At 58.9% G+C, this 11444-nt stretch overlaps 1 protein-coding gene across 1 annotated transcript; it reads right to left on the reverse strand.

Moving 5' to 3' along the window:
• Nucleotides 1–441: 441 nt before the first annotated feature.
• PLEKHG4 (pleckstrin homology and RhoGEF domain containing G4) lies at nucleotides 442–9545 on the reverse strand. The gene is made up of 22 exons (XM_081215787.1): nucleotides 9382–9545; nucleotides 7296–8008; nucleotides 7058–7153; nucleotides 6859–6982; nucleotides 6676–6769; nucleotides 6518–6592; nucleotides 6317–6433; nucleotides 6061–6159; nucleotides 5822–5970; nucleotides 5531–5669; nucleotides 5320–5436; nucleotides 4963–5145; nucleotides 4205–4707; nucleotides 3883–4129; nucleotides 3071–3160; nucleotides 2767–2988; nucleotides 2504–2674; nucleotides 2252–2429; nucleotides 1759–1875; nucleotides 1378–1614; nucleotides 1175–1290; nucleotides 442–1003 (listed from the first exon to the last, which is right to left on the reverse strand). The coding sequence occupies exons 2-22, from the start codon at nucleotides 7798–7800 to the stop codon at nucleotides 998–1000; spliced, it is 3585 nt and encodes a 1194-aa protein (XP_081071913.1). The 5' UTR covers nucleotides 7801–8008; nucleotides 9382–9545; the 3' UTR covers nucleotides 442–997.
• Nucleotides 9546–11444: the final 1899 nt, after the last annotated feature.

The following is an 11444-nucleotide window of genomic DNA, read 5'->3' on the forward strand; positions in this document are numbered from 1 at the left end:
AGACGCCTTTAGGTAGAAGTGAGCTCAACAGCATCAAGTGGCCTTGCCTTGACCCTGCCCCCAACCAGATAGGAGGACCCCATCCACACAGCCAGAGTAAGCAAGCAGCCAGAAGTCAGGAATAAGACCAGCCTTTTCCTTCCAGCTCACGCTGCCTTTCGCCAGGAAATATGGCCGCTGTGTGGACTTGCTCATCCAGAGGGGCCTGTCGAGGTCTGTCTCTTACTCTCTCCTGAGCAAGTATTTACAAGATGGCTAAGGTGCCCAGAGAAGCTGCCCCACAAACACCCCTGCCCATCGCCAAGGTTCATTTTAACCGGGGATGTCCCCAGGATGTGTGTGCCCATCCAAGGGTGTGTTAGTTTATTTTTTATTATAAACAAAGAATAAATCACAAGTCAAGGGTCTGGACTCCATCTCTGAGACACCAAAGACCTTACAACCAGTGAAATAATCTTAAACTGAAAGCTATTCAAAAAGCTTTGAATCAATATAACCAAACTCACCCAGGAAAGAAGGGCCTGGGCCTAGGGAGCCAGGGCAGGCAAGAGTAAGAGTCCAACAGGGATGAGCTTGGCTTTGAGACCAGGGGTTGGGAAGCAGTGGCTAGGAACCCACCTGTATTCCTACTGAGGGGTGGGGCAGCCCAGTCACTAGATGTCCCACCAGCCTACAGCATAGAAACAAACACCCACCCTCTGTTCTGGGTGGGAACAACTGGGGTGGGAGCTGGAGATGGGGAGAGAAAAAGGGGACATGAGGCCAGGGGCCCAGAATCAGGGTGCTCATTTAGGCTCTGCAACCAGCAGCCCCTGGAGAGGTCCCTGCTGATCTGTCCAATGACACAGACATCAGAAAGGGTAGTCGACAGGGCTGTGCATGTGGGCTGGAAGCGACCCAGGTGCCACCCACGGCCTGGTCATAGCAGATCCCGAGAGAGGTGATGTTCCTTGGATCTAGCAGCAACTGGATCCACTGCCCACCTTCAAGCCCAGGCTCAGACCTGTGGTGCAAAGCTAGGCATGAACATGTATTTCCCTGGCTCAGGGTCCAGGTGGGGTCTCTGAGGAATGGCTCTGACCTACCACCCCCATTTCCACCTAAAAGCAAGGCAGCCATAGGCCCAGGCAGGGCTGAGAAAGGGCTGGTGGGTATAAGGCTAAATGGAACTCACATAGGACAAGTCCTCCAGGCCCCTGCCCAGGGCCTGCCCTGACATACAGCTGCTGTCCGAGCCACTGGAGCCACTGGCTGACGGGCACTGGGAGGAGACCTCTGAGTCCTCAGGAGCTAAGAAGGGAGACTGGGTGAGCTGTCAGCAGAGGAGGCCCAGACCCCAAGCCATGCCCTCCTGCCTCTGGCCAAGCCCAGACCTACTCAAAGATGGCTGGCTGCCCAGCTCAGCTTCAGTCTCCAGTACTGCTTCCTCTGGGAAGCTGGTGGAATACAGGGGCCAGCGGAAGCCCGGAACAGCTGGGTCTCTGTACAGATGCAGGTTGAGGGACCCCAGTACAGAGCAAGAAGCAGGGTCTCCAGAAAGGGAGCTTGAGGCCCCCAGGTAAGGGCTGTCATAGTCAAATGGGGCCACAGCAATGGAGGCCCGAGAGCCAACTTCTGTATGAGAAAGGGGATCAGGTTGGGACAGGCCAGAGCCCAGGTGGGCCAAGGTCCTGAGGGGAGCACAGCCTAGGGCTGACAGGTCCATGTTGCCGCCTGTGCAGCTCTCCTCACCCCAACCCCCTGCAGCCTGCCTGCTACCTTGGCACTTCAGGATATAGTTGACGGTGCGGTCACTGATAGCTTCTTTGCTGGGGGCGATGTCCTGGAAGGCCTTGTTCCCCACACCCAAGGACACCATCTCAGCCATGCGCACCTCTGGGTGGAGAATGGACATCTGGACATGAGCCCAGCCCTTTATCACTCTTCCCCCTTATATTAGTCTCTCCTGTACACCCATAGCCTGCAGATTGTCCTGTGCGCTGAGCCTTTCCCAACAATCCCATGAGATGTCATAATTCTCCTTTTAAAGATGAGGCCTCTGACACTCAGAGGTTAATACTGTGTGCACAGTCTGAGACTGAGTGCAGGACTGCCTGACTTTGGAGTTCTTTCCCCTGCGCCGGCCGCTGCTGAGGGACCTTTTCCACCCTCCCAAGTATTTCCAGGTCCCTAGGCCCTCCTTGGGGCCCCTCTGGGACAATGTGAGCTCTCCAAGGAGGGGAGTGTGGGGTGAAATGGGGCAGGGACCCACCCTTGTTGTGGACAGCCTGCCTCCAGAGCAGGCGGGAGATGTCAGCTGTCCAAGCCTGCTTCGTAGCCAAGCTGGCAGCTTGTAGCACAAAGGTGTCCTTGGCCTTGCGACGGCGAAACCAGATCTCAAAGCGCAGGTTGCTATCCCCACAGCACTCAGTGAGGCCAAGGTCTGCCATCTGTGTGGCCAGGAAAGGAGCTTAGTGAGGCACTGGGGGTGCAGTGAGCAGAGGGAGGGGTTGGGTGGGCCTACCTTGAAGGAGCGCTTGTAGGCAAATGTGTCGATGCCTTTGGGTCCTCGGCGAGGCTTGCTGAAAAGCAACAGCTCCTCAAAGAGGAAAACACGACGCAGGGACTTGTGGCGCCCAGAGCGCACCGTGAACTCATCCTGTCGGACCAACTGCCCCTGTTCTTTGAGGTTGACCTGCCAAGTTGGGGCCCAGTGGGTGCCCAGCCTCTTCTGCCCCCTCCCTTCACACCCACTGCCCCTGCCCACCACAGCCTGTGATGACTCACGTCACAGCCCTGGATGGCATCCATGGCTAGCAAGTCATTGCCGTGTCGCAGCTGGAAGCGCACGAGGCTCTGGGCAGCCCGCAGGGCACTCAGCTCTGGCACGGTCCCCCCGCAGGCCCATGCCAGCTCCTGCAGCAGCAGTGCGTACTTGCTCATGCGCTGGATGGGCTTCAGCAGATAGGAGGCCAAGTCCAAGTGGTCCCCCAGTGCTTGCTGCTTGTCCTGCCAGGTGCGTAAGAGACCGTCAGGGAGCTTCAGGTTATTTGCTCCATCCCCCCCTCCCACTAGTCTCAGGCTCACCTACCCTGAAAAAGGTGTGACCATAGCTGGTCATCAGGGCATCGGAGCATGGTTTATTCTTGCTGTAGAGTGCGTACATCCCAAACTGCACCCTCTGCAAAGATACACAGCTTGGTCTGGTGCAAATGGGCCAGCATCCAAGGGGGCCAAACCACTCTCAGTTTGGGAGGACCAAAATGCCTAAAGGTCCCAAGGAGGCCTCCCCACACAGAGCCAGTGTGCCCTGCTTTGAATAACAGGTGATCTGGCAAGAGACACTGTGCAGAGAGGGGCTTGCCCTCAGGCCCTCTGGGGAAGAAGTCCTGCATACAGCTCTGCTGCTCCCACAGCTCTGAGGGCAGTGCTCTAATCTCACCTCACCTCGGACTACACCTTCCCTTGCTTACTACACTATGCTACACTGACTTCTCTCTTCCTTGACCACTGGGCCTCTTTCCTGCCCAGGGCTTTGCACTTGATCTTTCCTCTGGATGGAATGCTCTGACTGCAGCCCCTCCCTCTGGCCTTAGCTCAAACATCAGCTCCTCTAAGCGGCCTCTCTAACTGCTCTCTCTAAAGGGGATACCTCTGCCTTGCTGCTAACTCACAATCACCTATCTATCCCGTTTTTTCCCTCCTAACCTCAACTATAATATGCAATTATCTTTTTTACTTTTATGTCTCCTCTGCTAAACTAAGAGCACCCTGAAAAAAAGGGACCGGTTGGTCCTGCTCATAGCTGTACCCATCATAGGGCCTGACCCCAAGCACATGCCCAATAGCTCTCTGTTGAATGTGGCAGAATCAGCCAGGGCCTGTACGGCCTGAGGAGCTTACATGGCGCAGGAAAGCATAGGCCACCCGGGGTGGGTGCTGGGTACAGGCCTCCAGCTCACGCAGGAAGAAATGGCGGTGGAAGTCCCGCAGCTTCTCCAGGTTGCCAAAGAGGTGGGCGCGCTGGCCACGGAGGCCCTGGGGCACATCAGGGCGATCCAGCTCGGGGAAGTAGTTCTCCATGGTGTAGTCAAGAGCATGGACATACTCCCGCTCTGTAGCCACCATCTCCACCAGCACCAGCTGGAGTCTACCAGATAGGTGGAATCAGGACCCGAGACATCTGCCCTGCCACACTGCCCTCCCCGCCCTGCTCACTGCCTACCTGTTGGGACTCCTGGGTTCAGAGCTACCTGGCGGAGGCATGGTGGGGCATGACCCTGACTGGGCACCAACTCCAGCCTCTGGTCTGTGGCAGGCAGCCACAACGGCCTCATGGTGGCAGTGGTGGGCAGATTCTCTGAGACTCAGTCCCAGATTCCGATCAAGGCTGTATGCCTTCCTCAGGGGAAGGGTAGCAGGTACAGCCAGTACCCGGCTGACACACAAGCTAGCTGTGCTACCTGTCAGTGGTGGCTTCAGAGCAGCTTCCATCTTCTGGTCCAGGGCCAGCCAGGTGTCCTGGCACCGTGCCCAGGCCGAGCGGCACTCCTGGCGGATACCCTCAGATCCCAGCCCTGTGGCTAGAGCCCACATCTTTCGGAAGTGGGCAGGCGGCAAGTCAGGATGCTTGGTCCAATGCAGCTGCAGCCGTTGCAGCACAACCCCCGGATGTTCCTGTTCCAGCTCTGCCAACACCCGCTGCCCCTCCTCAGCCCACATCAAGGCCTGCAACACCAAGGCCAGATAGGCATTGAGGAAGGATCCCACCAAGACTGCTAAGCCTTCTCCTCTACCTCCCCCCATCCCCACAGAATGCTGGCCCCAGGCTGCCTCCTCAGTGGTAGGATTTTGGGGTCAGACTGAAGACAAGAAGAGAAGACAGGCAAGGTATACAACAAAACTCAAGCTGTCGTAGAGCTGAGCAGCCACCCCTCTGGCTTCACTGACCACCTGGAGCCAGGGATGGGACCCCTCACCCACCTGCTTGAAGAACTGCAACAGCCTCTCAGCATCTGCCAGCCGCTGCCGCCGCTGGGCTAAAGCCCTACAGAAGTCGGTCAACTGGGCTTGCAGGGTCAGAAAGCGGGCCCCAGAGGGGCCCAGTTCAGCCGCATCCCAGCCAACCAGTGGCTGCAGAAGTTTCTCCCCTCGCCTGACCTGCTCCTGGAGACAGAGACTGGGCTCAGCAAGCCCAGGCCTGGTAGTGCAGCCCGCGAGCCCAGGTCTTTTCCACAGATGTCTACATGTCCTCATCAGTCACTTCTGTGAAGACCTTCCCTCTACCCCCAACCCATTCCCCTCTCTCTCCGTGCTCAATGAACAAGTAACTAAACTCACCTGGGCAATTCGGTCCAGGTCGCAAAAAGGGCCTTGGGCCTGAAGCAGCATGTCCAATGAGGGTTCCCTTGGTTCCTCAAGTGCTGGCCAACCCACCTGCTGTAACCACACTTCAATCTGGAGGAGTACAAACAAAGAAAGGAGAGCTGCTGTGGGGTGGGGGTGATGCTTGAGATTAAAGGTGACGCCCACCTGGGCGGATAGTTCTCACCTGGTGCAGCTCGCCCTCCTGGGCCTCCAGCATCTGGACCAACTCCAGTGCTTGTACTCGCTGGTTACTCTGCAGGGTCAGTTGGTGCAGCAATCCATCCACGCGACCATACAGCTCCTCAACCTCGTCCACTGCAGGCCTGGTGCATGGTACATGTCTTAGCGCCCCTGCTGAGTGCCTAGCTCCACTCCACCCTGTCCTAGGACCACAATCCTGGCTGGTTCTGAGCCAGCCACTAAGTCCTTAGCATGGGATATGGTGGGCTGGGGAAAGATCTGGGCTTGCACCTACCTGTAGTCTGGGCTCAGGGTCACCTCTGGAACCTCCTGCTTCAGCCATGCCAGCTCCAAGGCTCCCTGGCACTGTAGCCATGCCAACCGAGGTGAGTCTAGTACATGCTGCATCAGGACCCGTGCCTGCCGCAGCAGCCGACCGACTTCCTGTGATTAAGGGCAACAGGCAGTGGAGGTGTGCATGGAAAAGGAAGAAGATAGGGAGCACTCGGGGAGGTGTTGAAAGGAGACACTCACCCCAGACTCCATGGGCTGGGGCACAGCCTTCATGCTCTCAATGGCCCCCTGGAGCAGGGCACAAACCACCTGGCAGCTCTGCAGTAGGGTTTCCAGACGCTGTGAGCAGAGGCAGGCATGACCAGGGCAGTGCACAGTGCTAGTCCCAGGCATCTTGGATCCCAGGCCACTGCACTGCTCAAGCCAGCCCAGGGGAGCCTCCTCTGCTGGCCAGATTGCCTGCCTACCCACCCTATGCCCCACCCAGTGCACTGACCATCCGGAAGCCCAGCCAGGCCTGGTGGCAGTAAGGCAGGCCTCCTCCTAGTGAAGTGGGCAACGCCGAGGTGGAGATGTGCGTCAGCAGGCTCTGATGAGAGGACAGCTGCTCTAACTGCAGAAGAAGAAGGTGTAGTGGACTCAGGCCTGGTGGGGAAGTGCCCCACCTCCACCCTGGCCAAAATGGCTCAGTCCCTACCTGCAGCCCTGAAGGCACCTCCTGAGGCATCTTTCCCATTAGCAGCACCTGGTGCACCGACCCTGGGGCTGCTTCCTGCAAGGAATCTGAGCTCAGCCCTGCTCCCAACCCTATAAAAAGGGTTGGGGGGAAGAGGAGAGCTATAATCCTGTACTCACTTGCAGCTGGCTGAGCCCCCAGAAGAGGGAAGAGATTGGGGAACAAATTCGGGCGTCCACTAACACGGTCAGTCCCAGGGCCTGTACTTTGGGCCTAAAGGAGCAGGCTTTGGTTCAGTATCTATTTCCACAACCCTGCCATCCCCTTGCTCAGGTTCTGTCCCCCAACCTCCACCCCCCAACCTGGGGATGCTTCGCAGGTAGAGCAGGAGATGGATGAGTTCATGGCTGCTGCACTTGGGGTGAAGCCAGGCTGGGTTATGGGCACTCAGAAGCAGCACTGCCCTGCCTTCTACATCCCGAGTCCCTGTGCAGAGAAGGCAGTGAACACCTGCACAATCAAGTCACCCCACCTCTTCTGCCTCTAGTGTCTCCCAGTTACCTGGCAGGGCAGCCAGGCCACTGGCAAGCAGCTCCCAGGCGAGGTCTTGGGCCAGGAGGCAGTCAGTGGACTTAAGGAGCCTGGATCCGTTGGGGTCTTGGGAAGGAAAATGGCTTGGGTCTACACTGGGCCATTTACCCAGAGACCCCTACGTGAACTTGGGCTTTAGCCTGAGTAGAGTCAGAGGCCTCCCCACCTCCAGGTACCCTCACTCCCTTCCAAGACTTTCCTTTCTTACCTGCCTCCAGTAGCTCTGACGATGTCTCAGATAAAAGATCTCCGAGGTTCACAGGGTCACTGTCCAACCCTTCAGGGTCCAAGCGGATTGGCATTGCCCTGCCTGAAACTGAGTCCCCTGCCAAGCCTCCTCCTTGGCTGTCATTCTCACCCTGTGCCAGACTAAGGTGGGAGTACATTGGGCACAGGAGGATCTCCATTCCAGAGGAGGCTGGTTCCTCCCACTGGACTGAGGAACCTCCTAATACGCCCCTCTGGCCATCCCCTGACCCATGTGCAACCTTCTGTCCTGGAGGTGACTGAAGCTCACCAGGCAGAGGGCTGCCCTGTAGCCCTTCCCCCTGGGCTGCCCCTGCTGGTGGGCTCGGAGGATTGGGGTCCTGCATCTGGGGAGCAGGTTCCCCCTCATCCCAGGCATCTCTGAAACTGCACACAGCAAACCTCCAGTCAGTGGCGTGGCCCTGGGAGGCTGAGGACTCATCCCCATCCTCCAGGGGCCCTTCCATCACCCCTTCCTTAAGGGTGGGCCTGCTCCCGGCAAGTGGCAGAGGGGCTAAGCCCTCGGTGTGAACTGAGGCCTCAGCTCATCCAGGAAACAGGTTGAAGATGGTCGGGTAGGGCTGCATGGGCGATGCAGGTAGAACGCACTAGGCCGTAGGAGGTGCCAGTCTTGGTGCCCGGCTCAGGAAGCGCAGTCAGTGCCGCAGTTCAGGCCTGAGGGGCGGGGAGAAGAGCCGGTGTCTCTCCCTCCAGCTCACGGCTCCCGGGTCCACGCTCACGTGGGCCTTCGCCGGGAGGGCCCCAAGCTCGAACGCTCACTTGCCGCCACGCTGGGCGGGCCTACGCAGGTGGAACGCTCACGGGGGCGGGGCGGGGCGCTGCCTCGTGCTCGCGCTCTTGTGGGCCCGGCCGACCCTGGTCCCCGCCCCCGCGCCACTGGGGGACTCGCGCGCCCGCTCTCTCGCTCGCCCGCCCGCCCGCCGCGCTCACGCCCGGGGTACGCGCCGAGGGGAACCCCGAACCCGGGAGGCCAGGCAGCCAGAGCCCTCGAACGTACCGCCGCCTCGACGGCGAGTACGGCGCGGCGCCTGGCGTTGACGGGCGCCACCTCCTGGCCGCGGGGACGGAAACGAGCGCGGCAGAGGACCGGGCGCCGCGCCGCACCGCCCCCTGGGGGCCGGAGGACGCAGCCGCAGCCCACCCCGCCAGGCCCGACGGCAGCCGCCTGAGCCGGCCGGAAAGCGCGAAAACGCGGGCTCTCGCAGCGCCCCCGGCCCATCCGCCCCCTCGTCCCCCGCGGGCCCGGACGCCTCAGCTTCACCGCCCTCCCCCGCGCCGCCGCCCAAGCCCCCGCTGACTTTGGCTTGGCTTCTCAGTTCGCCGGTTGGGCCAGCGACCAACGGCCTTCCCACCGCGCCTGCTCAGCGCGCCGGAAGCGCTCCCCCGCTGGGGAAGGCGGCGTAGGTGCGCGAGGGTGAGTGAGCAAGGGGTCCACCTGGGGCTGAGGGAAGGGGCTTGCAGGGTGGCGGCGGAGGGGAGGCGGGCGCTTCTGCTCTTGAATGCACGCAGGATGCGGGGAGCCCTACCACAGCCTCCCTCAGCAAGACAAGGAGCACAAGTTCCTGTCAGCTGGGAGAAGAAAAGTGTGGGTCCAGGGGCCCAGGAGGCCTCTAGGAAGAGAGACTCCCTAAGCCCAGGCCAGCTGCTTGGTGCTGCTGGCAGCCAGTAGGGGTATCTTCATGGAGGGTGGGAGGGAGGGGCCCTTCCGTTGCAGACCCCATCTTCCTTCCAGTCCTCAGTCCCAGGCACCAAGAGCCAGGTTGTATTATCCCATGACGGGCTGCTGTTTGGGTTAGAGGGAAGGAGGAGGCAGGGAGGGGACTCTGTGGTGGGAGCTGACCCAGACCTGCCAGGAAGCCACCGATCCGCCAGGCCCAGCCCCGCCACTCGCTTGCGTTTTCGTTCCTGCACTTCTTTCATATACACTCCCTCCCCAGCCCCCCACCCCTCCCACAAAATCCCGCCGAGGAGGCTGAGACTGAGGTCAGGATTCTGGAACCAGAGGCCAGCTCTGCTCTTCCACTTACCTGATGGGTGAGCTCCAGCACCTCAGTTCTCTTTGAGCCTCATCTTACTCACCTGTAAAAAAAAAAAAAAAAAAGAAAGTCATTCTTTCCTCCTGGGATTGCCCCGAGAACTAGGAAAGACCCTGTATGTTGAAGGTCCACTTGCTGCCAGCTCTTGGGCGGTGTTCGTGTCCTGCCCCTCATTTCATCCTCAGTTGGGGGACCCTGAACAGGTGAAAGTCACTTGGACAGTTGACCTGTGAGATCTCTCCCAGCTCTGAGGTGTGAAGTCCCTTTGGGGCATGTGGGCCTGCTGTGCCCCATAACATGCTCAGGCCCTTGGTTCCTTGTGGGGAGAGGGCAGTGGGTGCACTGGCTTCCCTGGCTCTAAGGTAGTCACCTCCTTCATGAGCCCAGGGAGGCTGCCAGAGGAGGGAACCTGGGCATCAGAAGCAGGCACAGAGGGAACAGTAGCAATCCTCCCCTCCCCACCATCGCAGCTGCCGCAGCTGCCACGTCAGCACCAAGTCCAGGTTCTCAGAGCAGCTGCCCGGGAGCCTTCTTCATGAGGGCATCTGGCTGTGAGTGGGGAGCCTTGGAGTTGTCCTGCTCCATCCCCAACCCCCAGCAGGCCCTCTCATCCCACCCTCCTCTAGCTTCAGCGAGCATCAGGACCAACCTTGGCTCCCTCCCCAGCTGTCCTAGAGCCGCCCCACTGAGTCACTGCCTCCAGCTCCCTCCCTCCCCTTCTGCTGCCCACTGTCTGCCCACCCCCACCCACCAGCCAGGCCCCCTGTGAGCCCTAAGAGCTGGTTGGACCTGCTGGCAGGCACATGTACCCCTCCAGTGCTAAGAGAGACCTCAAGCCACAGGCCATAACTGACCCCAGCACCCCGGAGCGCAGGCAGACAGACTGATTCAGCGGCCTTGGTTTATTCACTCCACATAGAATGTATGCTGTAAGCTTTGCGAAGACAGAGACTGTGTTTTATCCACTTCTATACTTCTAGCACCTAGCACAGGGCCTGGAATAAACGTTGAGGGGTGCCTGAGACTGGTCGCACTACCCCTGTCCTCCTGAGGTTCCCCATTTATGAGCCAGATGTAAGCCAGAGTCACAAATGGAGACAGATTCAGAGGCTCGGTCTGAAAGGGATGCAGAAGAGGCAAAGAGCTGCAGGATGCATAGCCCCAGGATGGCAAAGATACAGATAGAAATGGGGACAAACTGAGCCTAGTGGGGAACACTGGGGGCTGGGCCTGGAGCCAGCCAATGACCAGCCAATGTGCCAATGACCACAGCAGGCTCTGTGGGCTGAGCTTGCAGGACTGAACAGTGACTCATGGGGCCCATCTCTGTGGCTCTCCTGGCAGCAAAATCTACTCACAGCAGCCTTTTCCACTGAGATCATTAAATGGGGATAGGCCTCCCTCCCCTGCCCTTTCCCCAACCTTCCCTCAGCTTTGCATTTCTTACCAACATGACTCAACCAAAAATGAAGTGGGAGCTCTGTGCCTCAAGGGGCCTAGTGATAAGAGATCCACAGTCATTGCCCTCATTCCATCCCAGACCTTGCATACCCTTTTTAGTACTGCCCCAGACAGTTAAGTTGGCAGCTGGCCTAAACCCTCCAGATCTCTCTCACCTCTGGCCTAAATAAACTCCAGACTCCTTAGAGTGGTCTTCAAGACCTTCTAGAGCATCACAGCCTTCCTGACCAGCTCTTATACAGGCCTGGAAAACTCATCTGATCACAAGTCTTGTCTCAAACTGTCTCCTGTACCTGGAATGCCCATGTCCATCTCCCCAGGTCAAAATCCTTCCTCCTTCAAGGCACTGGAGGCCACTTCTGCCATCCTGCCTTGTCAGGTGGTGACTTGCTTGCTCTCCTGCATCCCAGGAGCCTGCCTCCTCCCGGCTGTGCTCACCTGCTTTCTTACCCTCAGTCTGCTCATCTCTGACCAACCGTATTTGCCTGGAAGTCCCCCCTTTCTTTTACCCAGCTCCAGGCCCAGGAGCCCCTGTGCACCCCCCTCCCCTACACCATCAGCTGTCTGATGATGGGGATTTTATTTCTAAACCT

The sequence above is a fragment of the Mesoplodon bidens genome (assembly GCF_964165515.1).
Source record: "Mesoplodon bidens genome assembly, chromosome: 18".
Taxonomy (NCBI): domain Eukaryota; kingdom Metazoa; phylum Chordata; class Mammalia; order Artiodactyla; family Ziphiidae; genus Mesoplodon; species Mesoplodon bidens.

What these genes read in the sequence shown, in the direction of transcription:
- PLEKHG4 (XM_081215787.1), bottom strand. Translation starts at nt 7,800, where the DNA reads ATGGAAGGGCCCCTGGAGGATGGGGATGAGTCCTCAGCCTCCCAGGGC. An exon ending in CCTGGCTGGGCTTCCGGATG is followed by an intron (nt 6,160 to 6,316) that starts GTCAGTGCACTG and finishes CTCTGCTCACAG; the next exon opens with CGTCTGGAAACCCTACTGCA. An exon ending in CCTACAAGCGCTCCTTCAAG is followed by an intron (nt 2,430 to 2,503) that starts GTAGGCCCACCC and finishes CTGGCCACACAG; the next exon opens with ATGGCAGACCTTGGCCTCAC.